This window comes from Sebastes fasciatus, chromosome 5 (genome assembly GCF_043250625.1).
Source record: "Sebastes fasciatus isolate fSebFas1 chromosome 5, fSebFas1.pri, whole genome shotgun sequence".
In the NCBI taxonomy this organism is placed as follows: Eukaryota; Metazoa; Chordata; class Actinopteri; order Perciformes; family Sebastidae; genus Sebastes; species Sebastes fasciatus.
Window position 1 is genome coordinate 29,434,996 of NC_133799.1, and position 21,107 is coordinate 29,456,102.

At 42.4% G+C, this 21,107-nt stretch overlaps 1 protein-coding gene across 5 annotated transcripts in view; it reads left to right on the forward strand.

Annotated features, from left to right (window-relative positions):
* The first annotated feature begins 524 nt into the window (after nt 1-524).
* The window catches only part of pik3r3b (phosphoinositide-3-kinase, regulatory subunit 3b (gamma)), a 252,924-nt gene continuing 232,341 nt past the window's right edge, over nt 525-21,107 (forward strand). The window contains exons 1-3 of one of the 5 annotated variants that reach the window (XM_074636385.1): nt 525-630; nt 7,967-8,093; nt 8,760-9,136. In XM_074636385.1, coding sequence (XP_074492486.1) covers nt 8,785-9,136 — 352 coding nt within the window. In that variant the 5' untranslated portion in view covers nt 525-630; nt 7,967-8,093; nt 8,760-8,784. Of the gene's footprint in view, nt 631-7,387; nt 7,597-7,754; nt 7,778-7,966; nt 9,137-21,107 lie in introns of those variants that run through there. The other 4 variants (XM_074636383.1, XM_074636386.1, XM_074636384.1 and 1 more) reach the window with 4 other exon arrangements.

Here is a 21,107-nt window from a genome sequence, read left to right on the forward strand (position 1 = left end):
GTCGATCTGTTCCTAAACCCAGCTGAGTAGTTTTGTTGAATTAACCACGTTTACTGCGACCGTAGTGGAGCATCATAGTTTGACGCGTCGGGCCACCCACTGCATTAGAAAGCGATGCCAAGGAGTCGAGTTGGGAATGAGAACAGGTTGTTCAGTGATGTGTGCAGCAGAGTGAATAAAACATGTCTCCGTGTGTCTGTAAGTAAACCTGCTATAGGTGGACTCTCTGCACTCATGGCCTTCAGCTACATTTACACACAATCCCACAGATTAAACTCTGTAATCCTCCTGCCGCTCGTCTCAAATTGAGACCAAACCTGGCCTCAGGTTTGTCACTACACCAGGTGTTTCCGTATTTTTACATCTTCCCTGCTCCTTCCTCCAACTCAAAGTGCATGTTTGCCTGTGATAAGGAAAACAAATGTTCCCTGCAGTAGAATGTGCAGTAATTGAATTGACAACATAACGAGGTCTTATCTGGCGTTTTTTCTCCAGGCACGGCAGAGGAGCGACGTGCCGAGCGAGCTCAGGATGCAGGAAACGCTTCTGGGCCACCAATGAGCTCTTGACCCTTGCTGCTCACTGGAGCACATCCTAACACACAGCACGGAGAAGGGTTGTGTAAATGAGGTGAGCGTGTGTGTGTGTGTGTGTGTGTGTGTGTGTGTGTGTGTGTGTGTGTGTGTGTGTGTGTGTGTGTGTGTGTGTGGGGTTCCGCAGGGCATCGATGCGTCTGTGAAGGCATCTCGTTATAGCTGCCAAACGCGTGCCGTGGCGAGGTCGCAGCGTGCACTCACAGGAGAACACGCTTCCAACATGCTGACGGGATCAAACCAACGGTCACGGTTAGGTGGCCAAGGCCACTCAATGTTTTCCATTGTCAAGTTGCCATGGCGATGACGGTTTGATCCCGCAGCAGATGTGCTGTAGTTTTGACCGAGCTAATTACGGTGAGAGGCAAACAAGACAGATGTGCTCTTCATTATATCCGCGAGGGAGGCTAAGTGAAGGAGGAGATGGAGTATAGTAAAGGTATCGTCGCAGTAACCTTTCACAAATTGTGGTTTCAAGGTAATAAATTAATATTGATTAGAATGATTACAAACTTTCAACAGTGTCTGAGAGTGAGGCTGGAGTTTGTAGTCTGGAAGAGTGACTTATAGAGCTCACAGAGAAACAGGAAATGCATTTAAACTCTTTTTGCCTGGTAATCAAATGGTGGACTTAATGGTTAGGTGGCTGTAACTATTGCGTACCCAGGAAAGGCATTCTTGAATTTGTTGGCTGTACAAAAAGTAAATGGCAGGTAGAGCAAATATTTGCACACTGGTGATTTACCTTTATGTGATTTTTAAAAAAAAATCTCGAACATCGAAATTGGTATTGGCCCAAAAAAATCCAGTATCTGAGAGACTCAATTTTACCTCAGTATATTATACACAAGTCATATATACAATATCAACCAGTGATGAGGGGTTTAAAAGTAGACACAAGGCTCTTCTCATTTCTCAATATGTGCCTCCTCTCTCCTCCATCTTGTGACCCTGAAATCGATCTCAGCGCTCCATCTTGAAGGACGTCCCAATTCCTAATCTTGAGTAGCGAGGAGGCTTGCCGGAGGAGGTATATTTGAGGATACACCGGTGTATCCTTTGCGGAAGTGTTTTCGGCACCCATGACATATAAAAGAGGTGTGACACACAGCTGGAATAATCTCAAACAATGGCAGGACTCTACAAATGTAATCATAACATGGCAAACTGCAGCCCAACAGGCAACAACAGCTGTCAGTGTGTCAGTGTGTCAGTGTGCTGACTTGACTATGACTTGCCCCCAAACTGCATGTGATTATCATAAAGTGGGCATGTCTGTAAAGGGGAGACTCGTGGGTACCCATAGAACCCATTTTCATTCACATATCTTGAGGTCAGAGGTCAAAGGAACCCTTTGAAAATGGCCATGACAGTTTTTCCTTGCCCAAATTTTGCAAGTTTGGAGCATTATTTAAGCTCCTTCTTGACAAGATAGTATCATCAGGTTTTTTAGTTTCAAATGATGCCAGTATCTTCACTCTAGCTTTAAAATTGAGCCTGCTACAACCTCTGAAAGATCGTTTGCGTTAAAGCGTTAAAGAAATTAGTGGCGTTTAAACTAATTTGCGTTAACGCATTATTATAACTTTGACAGCCTTATTTATAGTGATTGATTTTGTTTTAATCAATGCATCAACTTTTCCACCTCCGCCAACCATAACGACTCTTTTTTTCTATATTTGAATTTTGTTTTTATTATTTTGGTCGTTTCCACTCAGGTTTCTTTATGTGCATAAAGATGGGTGGTTGGAAATGTATGTCAAGTGCATAAAATAGTATGTGTGCCATAGGCGTACATAGACACACAAACGCAAATAAAATTAAATATACTGGATTCCCACCCTGGTATATTTTTCAAGAAAAAGACGTATATTTTCTTGAGAATTCCTAGTTTATTAGTAATTTAACCCTATCCTGGACCTTCTCATAACTATAGTACTAGAGAGGGTTTTCCAAAGTCTTGTAATGCTGCATAAATGCACAAGCCCTGTATAAAAAGAGACAGTCAGGCAACATGAATGGGGACAAGCAATGATCAGTCTGCCTTGATGTGTACTCTGTCCTGACAGCCTACAGCAAACATTCACTCATGCTTCCATGGGAACACTGCTGCTGTGTCTACACACACTATACAAGCACAGACTGTTTGCATGTATGAGTAATTGCACGTTCCCGATGCGATAGAGGAAGATGACGCCTGTATAACCTGACACATTTAATCTGGGACAACTAGCCTCCGTCTCCTCTGGGAAGTCACACTTCCCTCTCATAAAAGATTGTCTTCCGTCTGATTGGCCGATTGCCATGAGAGACAAGACAAAGAGAAAGACGTGAACTCGAGGGCCACGAGGAAGACAATCATCCCCGTCTGACACTGAGACACAAGCATGACTAAACGCCTGTATTATCCTGATTATATCTTCTCTGTTTCTCAGCGAGAGCCTTATTGATTTCTGTCTCTTTACATTTGCATACATGGCAGCGTGTCAGATGAAATGTCACGTAACGGAAAGAGATGATTTAACCGTGAGAGGAGTGAGGATGAGGAGTGGACGATGCTGTCATGACTGTCATTTGGGAGTTTGATGCACGCGATCCAGATTGATGCATTTTGCATCAAAATTCTTCGAAATCATAACCGACAAATTGGGACTCGCAGACGTCCTACACCAATGACTGGAATCATAGAGACTTTTTTTCCAGTGATATCTTTGTTTCTGATGTCCATCAAGGATAAATGTCCATACATCTGCTTTGAAGTAATTTATAAAAAAAGTGCTCATGACTTAAGATCTAATCTCAGAACAAATTCTGCATCCATAGACAACGTCTGCCGATATAAACAATCTGGTCGTAGACGTCGTCTATCAACTCCAACTCAAGTCTCGCGTCTCAAGTTGCTAATTGGAGTGTTAACAATGAGCAGCAGAACGGAAGAGGAAGTCTTGGCCCGGATAACCGCTGGCTACACCGGAACCCCAGAAATATAGCCCCTCATCCCCAGAGGCTTATCCGTCATCAGACTGATAGCCGATGGATTCAGAGATTTCTTAAGGTCTTGCCAAATTTAGATGTTTTCTGCAGTATCAAAAGTAATCCAGTAGATTTTTTTCCATACATTCATGAGAACACAAACTGCGTGCCATACAGCAACAACACTTTTTATGGTGCAAATTTACCAAAATGTGAACAAATGTTGGCTAAAAATGGGGCTTGGGAAACCAAAATATATGAATCCATAAGATAAAGAAAAAATGTTTCACCGTGAATACATTTTTGACAGACCTAAGGCTCAGACTGTCCAACTAACATGGTTCTTAAATCTCTGCCTCCTCTATGGAGTGCTACAGGAATGAGTCCTAAAACCCGGAAATGAGTTAGCATTTTAGCACTTCCTGTTCCCCTCGTCTTGTTACATGCCTGAAATAAGGACTGTGGTTAACACAAGCTTAAGAGTTTTTAATGCTTTGTTCTACGACATAAAATAAATTTTGAAGCCTTTATGTGTCTTAAAAATGGCGGTTGCTAACAAGTGGCTAAATGAGACTACTTAACGTCATCACGCCAACTCGTCCGCCGTTACAGCCTCCTTGTGTATACTCGCGCTCATGCGACCGTGGTGTAGTTTGTTTATAGCCTAACGTTAGCTTTTCACTTCTGGCGATTGCATTCACACTCACAAAAATCATAAAAGTGGTGTTCATTTGTGAAGATTATCTTGATGAACAAAACGTGTCAGTATCATAAACGTTTGTTTGCCACAGAGCTCATTTTCTACCATAATCCAAAACCCAATGGAACAATTCCATTGGGTTTTTGTTGAGGGAACCAGGGAGATGCTCACTTCCTGGTTGGCCTACAAAAACACGTCGTCCCTGGGGCACTCTATTCATTCATATTCAGATATTTGCTTAAAGGTGCAGCAATTCTTGCTTACTTTTTTTTAATTAAAGCATTCAAAGTTAGTCTCTCCTCTCCGGCCCAACAAGCGGGAAAGAGAGAGGTGTGTCGCTGCTGTCGTATTTACATATTGTTTACATGATTTTAAGAGTACTTCAGTTTGAGTACCTCGCTTATCCACAAAGTATCTCTCTTGTGCTTTCGGAATATCAGCATGTATAAACAGACCTCAGGCAAGCTTCAGATTAATCCTCACAGGGTTTAGTTTTTGTCTTTTCATGCTTATTTAGCCGATAATGATTTATGCTTTGGGTTTAATAAATTAATTTTTATTCTGGGAACGTCCAGGTTCTTAATAACATCAAGAGAGTTTAATCATGCATGCCTCACTCGAAAAAGTCTGAGATGAAAATAGCATATTTTTCTATATTCATGTCATTCTCAAAATAAAACCCATGGGTCAATTAAAAAAAAAATCAAAAATCAAAACAGGCCCTCTGAAAAAAAAAAGATTTCACACGAAACATATTATGTTTAGAGAAGATATTAAAAGGTGTTGACACTGGAAAAATTGTATGCTTTTAGAAAAATATATTAGAGCCACTCAAAAGCCCTCTATCACCAAGGTTCATTAGTTTGTAGTAATGTGAATAATTTAACTGTTTGGTAATATTCTACACAGTAGCAACAGGATATGACAAGTGACTTGCTGTCTTAAAGCTGCAGTAGGTAGAATTGGAGCAAATATGATGAAAAAAAGTTATTTTTATATAACAGTCACTATATCCTGACAGTAGTGCATGAGATAGGTAATCTGAAAAAAAATCATGAGTCCTCCGGTGCTCCTAATGGCATCTGCAAGATTTCACAGACCGAAGGAAAACAACCAGTCAGAGCTGATCTGGAGTCTGCCGTCCAGCTGCCGTCTCTGAGCAGCAGTCAATCATTTGCAAACTCTGATCAAACGGTCAAACTAGGCAGCGCTGATCAAATATGAATCCAAATTCTGTTACTGTAATGCCTATTTCTCTCCTCAAATGTTTTCAGAAACATCTTGTAGTGTACTGTTTAGCTGTAAAATGAGAACGTTTGTGACCCGGCAGCCATGTTGAGATCAGTTGAGGAAATACCAAGCACCGGCCACCAGCTGGAGCAAACTGCCATCAAAGTTACTACGATAACAACGTGTTAATGCAAATTCGTTTTAACGCTTCTAATTTCTTTAACGCATTAACGCAATCGATCTTTCAGAGGTTTTAGCGGGATCAGTTTTAAAGCTAGAGAGACAATATTGGCATCATATGAAACCAGAACACCTGATGACACTATCCTGTCGAGTAGGAGGCTAAATAAGTCTCCAAACTTGCGCTCATTTTTTATTTATTTTTTTACAGCGAGTGTATCACATGAAACTAGAAACCCTAAGGAATCCATTGATACCCACCATGTCATGTTAGTTGTCAGGAAGGAGGCTAAATAACGCTCTAAATTTAGACTCAATTTTGGCATGGAAAAAACTGTCAAGGCCATCTTCAAAGGGGTCCTTTGACCTCTGACCTCAATATATGTGAATGAAAATGGGTTCTATGGGTACCCACGAGACTCCCCTTTACAGACATGCCCACTTTATGATAATCACATGCAGTTTGGGGCAAGTCATAGTCAAGTCAGCGCACTGACACACTGACAGCTGTTGCTGCCTGTTGGGCTGCAGTTTGCCATGTTATGATTTGATCATATTTTTTTTGCTAAATGCAGTACCTGTGAGGATTTCTGGACAATATGTGTCATTGTTTTGTGTTATTAATTGATTTCCAATAATAGATATATACATACATTTGCATAAAGCAACATATTTGCCCACTCCCATGTTGATAAGAGTATTAAATACTTGACAAATCTCTCTTTAAGGTACATTTTGAACAGATAAAAAAATTAAATTGTGATTAATCACAATTAACTATGGAAAATCATGCGACTAATCGCGATTAAATATTTTAATCGATTGACAGCCCTGATGATAATAATAATAATAATAAGAAGAAGAAGAATAAAGCAGCATATATTAATAACCAAGATGAGATCAATACTTTCATTTGAGCATATAGATTTAGAATAATCATGAAAAAAGGGGAAAAAAGAAAGAAAATTGTAAGAAAGAAAATATATAAAGGTCTTTTGACAAATTGGAACACATAAGGGTCCCGAATCCACCACCTATATCTAACTTGTTGCCGTTTTAGTGTATTTTTTGTTTTTATAATGTTATCATACTGTTACAGATATTGTCCAAATGTCTCATTTTTGTTCTAAAACAAGGTCTCAGTTGCAGCCCTCCTCCCTGCTCTGTACACTCTGTACCTTAAACGCTCTCTGCAGCTCCACACTGGAAACGTGCGCACCTGATGACGCAGCAATCTGCCGCCTGTCTGCTGCTGCGTCATGTGCGCACTACACAATCAACCAACACTGCACTGTTTGTTCTCTCAACTCTCATCCCTCCATCCTCTCTATTTTTATATTTTTTAATTTAAATTATGTATTGCCCCTTTTCCCTAAAATGCGCAGGGATACATGCAGCGACTCTTTTCCAGGTCACTTGAGTTGTTATCCATAATTCATCACCTCTCTGCAGCTTGAGAACATCCGACACTCATCCAACCCGCATCATAGTGCCTGTGTAACACAATAACGCCAACTTAAATTTAAAAAAGCAGCAAAAACAAACTAAAAGAGCATCATAACCGGTGTCACGCGGTGTGTTTGTGCTGCAGCAGCAGCAGCACCGACCCGTCCCGTCTCCGCCGCTGGCTGGCTGGCTGGCATAATTTGCAGACGGCAGGAGGAGGAGGAGGAGAGGGGAGGAAGAAGGGGGGAGGAGGGGTTTACTGACATCAGCACCGCCGCTCACTACAGCACCGAGCAGGCTGCCTGTCTGCTGGAACCAGCCACGCCATCCATTGATCCTGACGAGGGGCTTGGCGGATGTCTGGGCTGGCTCTGCGCTGCGCTGCGCTGCGGGGTTTGGGTCGAGTGGAAGCGGACAGTTTGAGCGCCGACGCGTCGGTGGAGGACTGCGGCTCGTCTGGTGAAGGTTTGAGCGGTGAGTTTTGTTGCGTTGTTTTTGCGGGGCACAACAGCAGACAAGCAGGGCAGACTGGCGCAGGGCTGTGCGAGTTGAGTCGCGGGCACGCTGTCTGTCTGAAGTTCATATTCGCCTAGTCACGCTTGTTGGAACTGATAGTCTGCAGCGTCTTCTTCTGTCAGCCTGTCAGCCAACAGTGGTGAGGGCTATTTTCACTACATTTTCATCACTATGATACAAATTATCCTCATTTTTATTGACTTATGGAGCTTTGCACTAAATGTATTTCTTCTCACATTTAAAGGTTACTTTCAGGCACTGAGCTGTATCATTATAATCTTGCATTTAAATTCTGCATAAAAAGTGACCTTAAAACTTTGATTTGAAGTTTGCAGGAGCGTCTGTCTGCTTCAGGAGGCTGCACAGACAAGAAAGGAGCTGCAGCAGCAGCAGAGTGCACACGGGGACGCCTCTGAATAAGAAGCCAAATTCTGCACTGCAGTGGATTTCCTCAGGTGTGTGTGTGTGTGTGAGTGTGTATAAGTGTGTGTGTGGGTAGACTCAGTATATACTAGACTCTGTACACTTTCTCATTAACAATCGGAAGAACCCCGCAGAAGCTTTGGGGCATCGTCTGGAGGTCGTCCCGTCCTAGAAAACTGTGCCACCCTCCAGTTTCCAGACCACCTAGCCCACACCCCCACCTCCCCCTCTCCACCCGCTCCTCTTTTTCTTCTCCCAGCACAGGCACAGTGTGGTGGCTGGTTAGTCTGGAGGCCTCAGACTGGAGAGCTGTGACTGACCGGTGGATTCATACTGTGGATTTTTTAAAGAACTGCACGGATATTTAACCAAATCTACAACGTTTAAAGCAAAGGCCGACTGTTCAACTCAGTCTCTTTTGTACTTGGAGGACTTATATTTTTGGATTAAGAAGGTCGGACCTTCTCTTCATGGGGTTGTAGGACTAAAAAGGTGTCCAATTCCACCTCAGGGATCAGATTTTTATCCATACCACTGTGTCATCCAAGTCAGCACGACACAGCAAATCTCAGGCGCCATATCAGGTTTCCCAGGTTCCAGTTTCACCTCAGGGTTTTTTAACTAACAAGAGTTTCCGTTTGGTTTCACTTCTAACTCAGCAAATCTCAGGCAACATCTGTACTTTTTTGTGGCTTTAGAACCGCCCTATGAACTCCCGTTGCCATGGCATCTGACAGCTTCCAGTACCGGGCGCTCTTTGAGTACAAGCGGGAGCGCGGCGACGACATCGGCCTCCAGCCGGGCGACCTGCTCACCGTCGCAAAGGCCTCGCTGGTGGCGCAGCCGGGGCTGGACTACCAGGACGGGGACGAGCGGAGCCCCAAGGGCTGGCTGCACGGCACCAACGAGAGGACCAAGGACAAGGGAGACTTCCCGGGGACTTTTGTGGAGTACGTCGGAGGACGGAAGGTCGGCCCTCCAGCGGCTAAATCCTGGCCCAGGCCCGTGCCGCTGACCCCCGGCGGGCTGCAGGGCGATGTGGGGGCTCAGCCTCCTGGAGCAGCTGCTGCTTCAGGTGAGTGCTGCCCACACAGACACAAGCAAACACACTCATGAGGATGTTTGGGTTCTCTGTTTGGATCTTTATGCTGACTTATCAGTTGGATTGTGATCAACAGGACTGTGTTGCTCATGAAATCCACATTAATGGAACAAAAACATAATATTTTGGCTATAAAACCTGATGTTGGACCGGTGGGAGCTGCTCTGCTCAGACAGTATTTTGTGTGAGATATAAGTATTGGCATCGAGTGTCTGGTTCAGTTGCTATCGAGCATGTTGCTGTTGCTGGCTTGCTCGATCTGTTCTGAGTACAAACTTGCCGTGTAACATGAACTTGAGTTCTGGGTCGAAGATGTACAAACAGTTCGAAATGAAAAGTTCTCCTCAAAAGTCTGCAGGTCAATTCCTACTGTCCACTCTGTCTGTGGTTGTATGTGGGCCTATCTTTAAGCTTTCTAGGACCCTAGGTGAGATCTTGCTTCGGAGGACCCCTCTGCATTAGGGATGGGAATCATCAGAGGCCCCACGATACGATGTTATCATGATACTAAAGTTACGATTTCAAACATTTTGCGATATGCAGAGTATTGCGATTTATTACCTTTTTTGCAACTGCAAGTAATGCAGTTTGTCAACATCTGTTTCATCTAATAAGATCCAGTTTTCACTCTGTTCATCTCAGAGTTTTCATTCACATATGTTGAGGTCAGAGGTCAAGGGACCCCTTTGAATATGGCCATGCTTGTTTTTCCATAACTTAGCGTAACTTCGGAGCGTTATTTAGCGTTCTTCTCGACAAGCTAACATGATAATCCAATGGATTCCTTCGATTTTCTAGTTTCATATGAAACCAGTATCTTAATCAGTGGCTTAAAGACTGAGCCCGCTACAACCTCTAAAAGACAGAATAGCATCTGATTGTTAAGAGGTTAAGATAAAAAATCGATGCTTGACGTCCGAATATTGCCACGCAAAACATTGCGATACTATGCTGTATCGTTTTTTTTTCTTCCCACCCCTACTCTGCATCACAATTGTCTGGACACATTTACAGAACCATCATACTGACAACTAAAGCTTTGTGCACACCAGGGTGGTCCAGTGAAGTGTGAGGCCCAAGGTGGTTGCCTTTGCCGCCGCTTTGGGGCTCATTTCAGCAACGTGAAATAATTTATAATAATTTTGACCCATTAGCATCCAAGAACCCTGTAGGATACGTGAAGCTTCCCCTAGGGCTGGGCGATAGAGAGAAAATCAAATATCACAATATTTTTGACCAATACCTCAATATTGATATTGTTGGGTTAACCATTGGTGATTTTAAAAAATGTGTACACAATGAGATCTTTGATAAATAATCATCAGTAATGTGGATATGATGACTAAGTGGGTTAAGGCAAATAATAGAACAACTGGAACAGTCTGGCAAGTTCAGAAAATAACATCCCTTTACTGTAATGCACCATTTAAAACCAGGAAAAGACAACATAAAAACACAAAATTTAAGACGATATCTAGTCTCATATCACGATATCGATATATTGCTCAGGCCTAGCTGCCACTTTTTGCAACCTGTGTGTAGCAGTGCTTGCAAATCTTTTTTGTGTATTGGGCTCCAGGTGCTATCGCTAACTGTGCTTTGAGTGTGCTGTGTATTGACCCCGAAACATAAAGTGTACTTTTATTGCTTAGTTCGTTTTAGAATTATTCAGTATTCGAGTGTGGTCTTGACAAGCTCTATTACTCTTCAATGCAGCGTACAACAGAAGTGATGGAGCTCAAAGCAGATACTTTGCAATTGAAGGGTTGATTCAGCAAAAAATCTCTGTAATGTATTCATGAAGAAAAGTTGTGGCTTTATTTGTCCAGGTTTTGAGAAGGAATTAGCCTTGGAAATCTCTGCCTCCACACCAATATAATGGAGGTGAATGAGATCTTATCTAAGATGCTCACAGCATTGAGAAATTACAGAAATCTCAGAGGTGCACATCTCAAATCCTGGACAAATAAAACCACAATAATCTCTAGATGCCGCTAGAGATAAGCGAGAAAGTGTTTTCTTTTTGCAATTGGAGTGAAATGGCCCTTTAATCACGTGAACCTCTCGTATACAAACCACAAATATGGAGCACTGTCATAGTGTCATAGCCTCACTGCCTGCAGGCATGCTCCATCAGGCTGCCGCTCAGCTGATATCCTGCAGCTGTGCCTGCCGCTGCTGAGCTGATCCACCCTGATCCTCCAGCGCCAGTCCAGACGAAAACCAGCCCTGCATGAAACCCACCGGGCCTCAAGTACTCCGCCTCACTGGGTTAAGGCCAAGCTGTGTGTGTGTGTTAGTCTTCCAATATCCCGGGGAAGCAAGTTTGGTTTGAAAAATATCCTCTGCTCCTGCTCACACATTATCATCATTGGTTCGGTAATTTCAGTTCTGAAAAAGGGTATATATTACAACAATATTTAGGTGAGCTGCTTCCAGATTCAGACTAAACTGCCAGTGTTAATGTGTCCTTGCTGAGGATTTTCCCTTTACGATTCACCTGGGACTTTGGTTAAGTTTGACCTTAAACGATGATTCCCACTTATTACAACTTTTCTACTATAGCATGATGTTTAGTAAATTTAGTAAATTATGGTCCCATTTAGAGTGAAATAGACCATAAAGCAGGGGATGCTTTAGGGCGTGGCTACCCTGTGATTGACAGGTTGCTACTACGGCGTTGTCCGGTGTGTTTTTGTCTTAGAACTTTAACCCTTTCACAGTGTGTTTTCAGTTCATGAAAGTTAATCGTAACATTTTGGTCGCCTAAAAATGTCTTATTCAGCGTTCGGTTGTACTTAGCTCCATCCTCTCGTGCCACTCCTGGTTGCCAAAAACCAAGATGTCGACGGTCAAAATGCTGAATTCGAGGTTTCAAAACTGTAGTCCACAAACCGCTGGGTGATGTCACGGTGACTACGTCCACTTGTTATATACAGTCTATGCTTACTACCTGTCTGATCATCTGACTGTTTGTGTTTCTTGACCTTTGACCTTTGCTCTTTTAGTAATGCTGCTATGTTCCTAGAGCTCAGTAGTTAACTTGATGAGTAAAGTTTTGACTTAATGTTATGAAATGATGGCCAAAACAAAGTTTTAACCAGAAACCAGAATTAGACTTTGCCAAAGTCAGAATTATTATGGCACACAGTAATCATTAGGTGTGCTCGGACTCCTGTGTGTCGATGAGGAGGCTCAACACTCGTCCACCCGGTTCTCCATAAACTGCTGCATGAACTCTGGGAGCAGCAGATCAATGACCATATATTTCCTATTGACTCTGCAGTCTTCAGGAACATTCAGACGTGTTGTGGCTCATTATTGACTCCCGATATGATCCAGTAGCTCTCTCACTGTATATGTGGACTTCTTTGAATGAATCAGTGTTACATTTATCTGCTCTGGCTTAAAATCGAATCAGTGTTTATATTTATTGCCTCTTACAGTATCTCTTGGTAATGATTCCAGTTAGAAGTGTATACGATACACTAGCTGTGTATCCGTTCTGTGCAGCTGGATTTTTGATGATTTCTCTAGGACTGAGCAAAAACAGGCGGTAACGAGAAGGAGAAGGACTTGAGCCCAACATGTAAAAAGCATTGCGAAACCGGCTGCCCCACTTAAAAAGCTATTCTGAACCCTGGCAGGCTTTGATTAGCGTTTTTACAGGGTTGGGGTGGTTAGCCCCGTTTTAGCCCCGGCTGTCTGCTGCAAGAGTGAGTTCAGATCTGCTGTGTTTATGGCTCTTCATTTGCTAAATAGGTCAGACGCAGAGCAATGTTCTCTCCTCTCCTGCCTCCGTCGCCTCTCCGCTCTCTTTAATTGTCTGGCTGCCCGTCTGTTTTATGGGAGTGGGTTTGGTCCGTCTTTTATAAATAACATCCATACTGCTCCGGGCTCGGGGTAAATATCTCGTTTCTATATGCCACTGCTCGCTGTGCTGATGCTCTTAGTTATAGTATGTGTGCTAGTTGATCCACTCGTCCCTCTCTGCCATCCATCCATCCATCCATCCATCTATCTATCCAGCATCCTGCAGCCAACAGGGCTGTATTTGTCCTGAATAATTGATTAGCTGACGCACTGTTGGCCTGACATGCCACATTCCTGCAGTCACAAATCACCAGTAGTGGTAATAGCGGTGTAGCAGCAGCAGCAGCAGCAGAACAGGGAGGCCTGTGCAGAGGGAAGCTAACAGATTTGCAGTCTCTATCACTGCTGACACTCCGGCACGCCCTGCTCTGTTTCAGCACTCTGTTTGGAACAACACTGCTGAGGGTTTTATGTTTTTCAGGCAACAGAAATGATTGGGGATCACTGTTCAATTCAGATAAAGCGAGTGTGCAACATTAGACCATGCAGGCATGTAACAACACCAACACCTTTTAATGTTAACAGTGAATCAACTCACCGTGTGCTAGATGCAGAATCTCGCCACAGATTATTTAGCCTCTTTTAGCTAGGGATGTCACGAGAACCTATACTTGTTCAAGTTGATGCCAAAATTATGAAACGTGACAGTAGTCATTTTTCTACAGTACCACAGGTACCGTCAGGGTTCGAGATTAACCGCCGTTGTCCCGGGGACGCAGTTAACTCTCTATTGATGCGTCCAGAGGGCGCAACCAATTTTTTTGTGAACAACAAATCTGTGTTGAAATTGGCAACTAGCTCTCCTTCTGCCGATTTCAACACAGGAGGTGCCATCGGAATCACATTATGATGCGTTCAGGCTCTATTCCAGTGCTTTTTAACTTTTGTCGATTCAAGGAACGTTAAATTGATACACATTATGTCACAGACCCCCATTTGATAAGATTTCGCTTTGGGGACGTCCATTTGGAAAGATTTTGGTTGTTAGATATTATTAAGACCAGAATTCTATAGTTGACTTCTATAACATAATATGTAGAAACCGTGCCGAACCAACATAAACCGGCACTATGTTGGTCAGATTTTGCAGCATTCCCAACTCGGACTCAGCTGACCTTATCAACAGTATAAGAACATGCAAAACATGTTTCAAACTTGATTTGTCAACCAAAAATGAATCTTTGGTAGCTAGTGATTCCTACCAAATGAAATTCAACAGTGAATGTAACTTGGTGGTTCTCGCCCCAAAGTTGAGCAACATTTTCCCCTGTTTCCTTGTTCTTTTTTTACCTCCACATCCTTTATTTCTCTTCCTTTCTCCCCCGTCTTCCCTCCCCTCTTCTTCCACTTGTTGTCCTGAACAGTTCACTTCTCTCCCAGCAGCCGCGCTGATTAAATCAGGTGTGATACCTAATAGCTCTAACAGGGCTCATAGCGCTAATCAATGCGTAACACTATCTGACACCGTGCTATTGTGAACACCCGCCTACATTTCCCAACCTGACGCCATACCCTTCCCTGAGGGGAGCTGTTTTTGCGGCTCCATGCATCATTAATTATGACAGCGTGCTAATGAATCCCTGACGGTCCCCTCGTCACTATCTATACAGGTATATAGGAGGAATGTTAAGGTAATCAGAGCTCACGCTGAATCCAACAGGCTAATGTCATGCAGCGCGCTGCTCTGCCTTGATAAGGAAGCTTGCGTCTTTTATCTTCAGATGAGCCCCTGTAGCTCCTCCACTCTGCTCCTCTTTTATGTAGATGAGGGATGCAATTAGACGTAAACCAGAAGACTAGACGTTGCTGGTTTCGTTCCGCCCGAAGGCTTTGATCGGAATAGCTCGGCCGAGTAAAACAAATGTAACACAGCATCCTCCATTTCATCACCGTGGAGAGGTTTAGTGTTTGACAAGAACTGAGGGACCTGGATTCAGAGCAGGGAGTTCAGTGTTCTTTGTGTGAAACCTTAAACCAAGTCTGAACCCTCAAACAGCCGTTTGAAGAAATGAGGACTGGACAAAATGTCTGAAGATTTGAAACTCAAATAGGGCTTCGCAAAGATAGAAGTACAAGACCAAACACATGCAGTCTAGCCTCTAGTTTCAAGTCAATATATGCTGGTAAAAAAGGCCAGCGATGGCATGTGCAAAGCTGGCGGTAATGAGATTGAAAAGGTCGGGCTACCTAAAAATAATGAGCTGCTTGGGCTGTCCCTCTACCTGTAAAGTCCTGTTTCTACCAAGTTCCTGGTAATTTATTCCTGGGACTACTTTTCAAGGAAGTAAAAGGTTCCTTTTTCCATTGTTTGTGTTTCAATAGCGGTTTAAAGACCTGCAAAGATTTGGCAAATTAGTCCGCTGACGTATGGAAAAAGCAACATGACATGGGACGAGGGCTGCTGGTGGTCACAGCGGTAATCAAACTTTGCAGCCGGCAGTTCAGTGTGTCCGTCCGTTTCATCTAAAAAACTTAACCCTAAAACATAACCCTTAAGTTCTGTCTCACTACGACAACATTTATTGCTGCATAGCCTTTACCGATGCCGGTTGGAAGTAATGAATGAAATGCAGCGGAGGAAAATGAAAGTGTCTGCACAGTAAATCATCTGTTGAGTGTTTGATGGTTATTTATTTGTGCTTTAGAACAAAACTTCCATGAAACCATCAGAACCTTTTTTTTTTCCCTCATTCACAGCCCGGTCACGCTGTCTCTCTTTTACTGCTCGCCCTCGCAGCTCGCTCGCACAAATTCTCCCCTTTTCTCTCTGTCTTTTTTAAAATGAGTCAATAAGCCAACAGCAAAGCCTAACTTTACTTTTAATGTTATCAAACAAGGAGATATTGTCCTAAATCTATACTTGAGTACTTTGTTGTCTATGAATGAAGAGGTACACAAGTTGAAACCTTTGAACCAGCGGTGTCGTGTGTGTGTGTTTCACCAGTCGGCAACGGTCATCCCTGCGAACTCCACCTCGAAAGTTCCTGTACCCGGAGGCCCTGGAAAATGTCCCTGAAACGCAATGAGTTCCTCAAAAGGTTCTTAGTTCCGGGGAAAGTTCCTTTTCTCCAAACAGTGCTTTAGTCCGTTACTGAGTTTAAAAAGAACTGTATCCGTAAAATATCAGTTTACCACATTTAATCACTTGCACTTTGCCATTCTTTCGATCTGTGTTTAGCTACTGTCAATAAAAGTCAACACTTCCTGTACACGTGTGCCAGGAAAGAGAGGAATTATGTCATTTGAGCCACTGAAAGGCTTTAAATATGAAACATCTGCACAGGAAGTGTTTAATTTCATTGATAGTGGCTCAACAACGCAGGAAAAAACAGCAAAGAAGAACTGACAAAGAAGCATAGTCTGTATATAAGAAGTGGACGTAGTCCCCGTGACGTCACCCATTGGTTTGTGGACTGCTGTTTTGAAGCCTAGAGTTCAGCATTTTGGCCGTCGCCATCTTGTTTTTTTGCAACCAGAAGTCACACGAGAGGGCGGAGCTAAGTACAACCAAACGCTGAATAAGACATGGTGACTAAAAATGATATAATTGACTTTCATAAACTGAATACACACTGTGAAAGGATTAAAGTGGTAAGATGAAAACACAGACAGTTCCCAGACCGGACAACGCTGTGGTAGCGACCTGTCAATCACAAGGTAGCCACACCCTAAAGCATCCCCTGCTTTATGGTCTATTTGACTCTAAATGGGACCATAATTTACTAAATGAACATCATGCTGTATTGAAGAAGACTTGAAACTAGCGATTGAGACCATAAACTCATGTTTACAATGTTTACTGAGGTAATAAATCAAGTGAGAAGTAGGCTCATTTTCTCATAGACTTCTATACAATCAGACTTATTTTTTGCAACCAGAGGAGTCGCCCCCTGCTGGCTGTTAGAAAGAATGCAAGTTTAAGGCACTTCCGCATTGGCTTCACTTTTCAGACCCCGGAGGTAACCCACTGGAAAGAAGCGGCAAAAGTAGAAACGACTGTAATTAATCAGTGTAAAACATTATATCTGGTCAATAAATATAAATAAAAAATTCTTGTCATAATCGATAAGATTGAGTGCAAAATCAAAGACCAATGGTGTACAAAATGACATTTTATTTTAACGTGCTACATACCAACTCACGTTCACCACCAAACTGATAACATGCATGTCACATATGATTCATAGGAGAAGAGGCTGGACAAAGAGCACATGATTACCTTCAGATTGCGCCATTGTGCATGTTTCACCTGACACACACATACATATCAAACAGAGGTTGTCAATAGCAATCACAGTTTTTAATTGAGCACCGGGGCAGTTTGAGTGTCTCCGTCAACGGCGAGCGGGGCAATGGATCAATGCGATCAGGGAGGTGATGAAACGCTGCTGCACTGGATAATGACTGGGAGATCAAACACAATGAGAGAGAGAGACGGCAGGGGCAGCAGAAAAACACACAGAGCAGTAATTGCCAACCTCGCAGACTATCTGTGTAATGAGTGTGGAAGTGTGCGTGCTCACCGAGGTGTGTGTTAGCGTCGACATCCCCATGATCAGCTCCGCGCTCGCTGCCGCACGATGAGTTCATGGGATCGATGGTCGCAGCCTCGGCCTAACAAGCTAAGCGGGCTAAACGGCCTCATTTGTAGGTTTATATTTAGCTGGACTCTTAGCTCTTTGTTCGGACTCTAATGGCCCTCTGTGTCCTCAGCGTGTGTGAGTGAATAAATGTGGAGAGAGGAGGCACAGAGGCGGTAGTGTTGTTATTCTGCAGAGATTCGGCCATGTGATGGACACATGTCTTCATGGCTCAGTGTGAAGATGAAGTGAGGCAAGAGCAGGGAAGGAAGCTTTGTTGTGTTTCTGTCAGTGAACCTTTCAGTCTCTTTGTCTTCCCCCTGAGCTTTCAATAACTCTCTTCTTTGTTTTTAGATTTTTTTTTTATTTAAAGGAGCAATGTGCTTTTTTTTTTACTTCTGTTGTTTGACAGAGTCCTAGCACAAACTGCCTGCACATTGCAAGTAGTCTTCATCATCATTAGGGCGGAGTATTGTTTCAATTTCTTATTGTACTAGGGCAAATACGATACGTAGTCTAAAATGTTTTGATTTAAAACATTTTGATTATAAATCAGGAACAATCTGATTAAAGAATAAGTAAACAAGATTACAAATCTGCCTGATGTAGGGGAGACAGCAAAGTTCTCAAATGTTGTCTGAACACAAGCAGCACAAGCTTAAATAAATTAGTGAAAAATTGGCAAGATTTTAATTTAAATCAGGAGTTATCTGATCAAAAAGTTAATAAACAAGATTAAAGTAGCTAGATATTATTAAATTATCGAACAGAAAAACCCAGACAATTCTGGGAAAACTCTTTTCCAATGAAAGCAGCTAGGAGCACTAACTCCAAAAGTCCCTAAATCTAGTGAGAAAGTCACCAAGTCTGCAACACCGACAGCACCTCCCTTCAGGCCTCCCTCCAAAGCCACTCCCCCGATATTATCATAATGAACGTAAACACTAGTTATAGTCCAGAGGTACTGGATTTCTTTTCTTTTTTTGTCAGAGTATTTGATTTGATTGCTGTGGGGATTTAAAGAGAATTATAATATAACTAACTTATATAACCAAAAAATGTTTTTGAAGAAGATTACCAACCCTAGCTTTAAGAACGTGACCAGACTCAATGCAAACTTTAAGGACTTTTTTCATACTCAGTGATGCTGAAAACATATAGGGTTTCATTTTGTCTGTTTGTTTGTTTTTGTCCAGAACTCATTTGTAGAGTTTTGCACCAACAACATTTTTTTGAATTGGAACTAATAGCTACCATCAAAGAACCAGATATTTGCTTATTGACAACATTTCAGTGGCAAATTTTGGACCTGATGAGCTTAGTAAAAGGAATAAGTATAGTCATACAGATAAATAATACAAGTAGGAGTGACACAATATACTAGTATTGACAATAACCATGATTTTAAAAAGGAAATATTGATATTACATTAATAATACACATATGATAATATCGCATAAATAATCCAGCGCCTCTTAAATCACGCTGTTACGTTAAACAGACTCTGTCTCCACCTCCCTACACTCGTATATGGAGTGTAATTCATTTGTCAAAAAAGAGACGAAACGCATAAAAAGCAAAGTTAAATATTAATTTGACTGATAGCATTATCATGTAATCATATATAATTTTTTTCTGTAGATATCGCGTTGATATCGTTATTGTGAATTGTTCTAGCTAATTGTGTAATGAAAATCTGATATTGTGACAGCCATACATTTAACATAATTACATGCAGAGAGTAAGATGGTGTAACATCTCGCCTCAAATTGCTGAAGATAAACTTACAATCTGTAAGTAAGTCTGTAAGTTTTTGATGAGAACTAAAAATTCTAATTACATAATTACAATTAGAATCAAACTATGCAACAAACCAGACTCATAATACATGAACAACAGAATATGTTCAACTCCAGGTGCTAAGACTGGTCCGACTGCTTCTAGGTGGAGTTAATTCTCTGCCAAAACTGGTCCAACAAAGATGGCTCACATTCAGCCGCAGTCGGCCCGACTTTGCTGGATAGAAACTCTGATAGTATTTCACTTGTTTGATACAAATCTAACGTGTTTAAGGATTTCCATGTGCTTTATTCTGTCTTGATTCAATATGCTGACACTCACTATCTCAAACCACAGGCAGAGTTTCTTTCTTGTGTTGAGACATAGTCTTGAAGGCTGAATATGAGAAAGGACATTCTGTATAGAGGCACTTAAGAATTAGCTTTGAAACTGAGCATGATGAGTCCTTGTCTCTGATATTTATGTGCCCGAGTTGTTTACTGACCCTTTTGTATCTTTCTGTGTGTGTGTGCGTGTGTGTTTGGGTGTGGAGATGACATATGTCACCCATGTGGAAATGTGGAGTTCTGTATTGGCAGAACATCCTTTGGCTGCTTCTCTCTTCCTGTCTGTCTTTGATTTCATTCTCTCCTTCAGTCCTTCATCTGAACAAGTCATTTGGTCTGTTTTTCTATTCACATATCTCACTTCCTGACACACTGTTCTTGATGCTAGTGCCACGGCTGGCCTCTGATCACAGCACTGGTTTCAGGAAGGTGACTTCATTTCTACAAAATTGTTAAAACGAGTTGATTTGTATTGGAGGCCGGTTGAGGTAATCTCATTCTGTTGGATTTTAAAAAAAACTTCATATAAGGAAAAAGAGATTTTTGGGACTCGGTAACAGACACACACTCACACTCATATCGACACAAACACACTGATGCCCTCCTTCCTGCTTTAAAGTCAGCACTGCAGAGCTCTGCGGTGCAGCGTGTTGGCTGGTTGGTTCCCTCACTGTGACTCCATGCGGCAGGATGCAGGGCCGCATACCAATTAGAGTATCGTAACGAGCATCTTAACGAACTGCTGCAATATAGGCAATCTGCAATTTACTCTGTCAATCACAGACACACACACACACACACACACACACACACACACACACACACACACACACACACACACACAATACACACTGGCATTGAAAAGGTCACACACCGTAGATAACCAGAAGAGCATTGCAGGGAGATGATCACAAAGGAATGCACTCACCCAACGTTTAATTTATGATATTAATGTTATATTTTTTCAAACAGGTGCATGTTGATCTTAGAAATTGGTTTATATTATTTAGGTAGAGGTTGGGTTTCTCCTCTACCTGTACATTACGGTCCATCACTAGTTTTTTACCTCGGCGCCGGCGACTGTCGTGGCCGGAGAGGTATTATGTTTTTGGGGTTGTCCATGAGTCCATTCGTCCCGTTCTCGAGAACGTCCTATCTCAGGAACGCTGCCTAGAGGGAATTTCTTCAAATTTGGCACAAACGTCCACTTGGACGGATCAACTGGATGAACTGATTCGATTTTTGGTGGTCAAAGGTCAAAGGTCAAGGTCACTGTGACCTCACAAAACACGTTTTTGGCCATAACTCAAAAATCCATGTGCTTATTGCTCGAAATATTGTAAATGTTGCTTCACAGCGTGTATC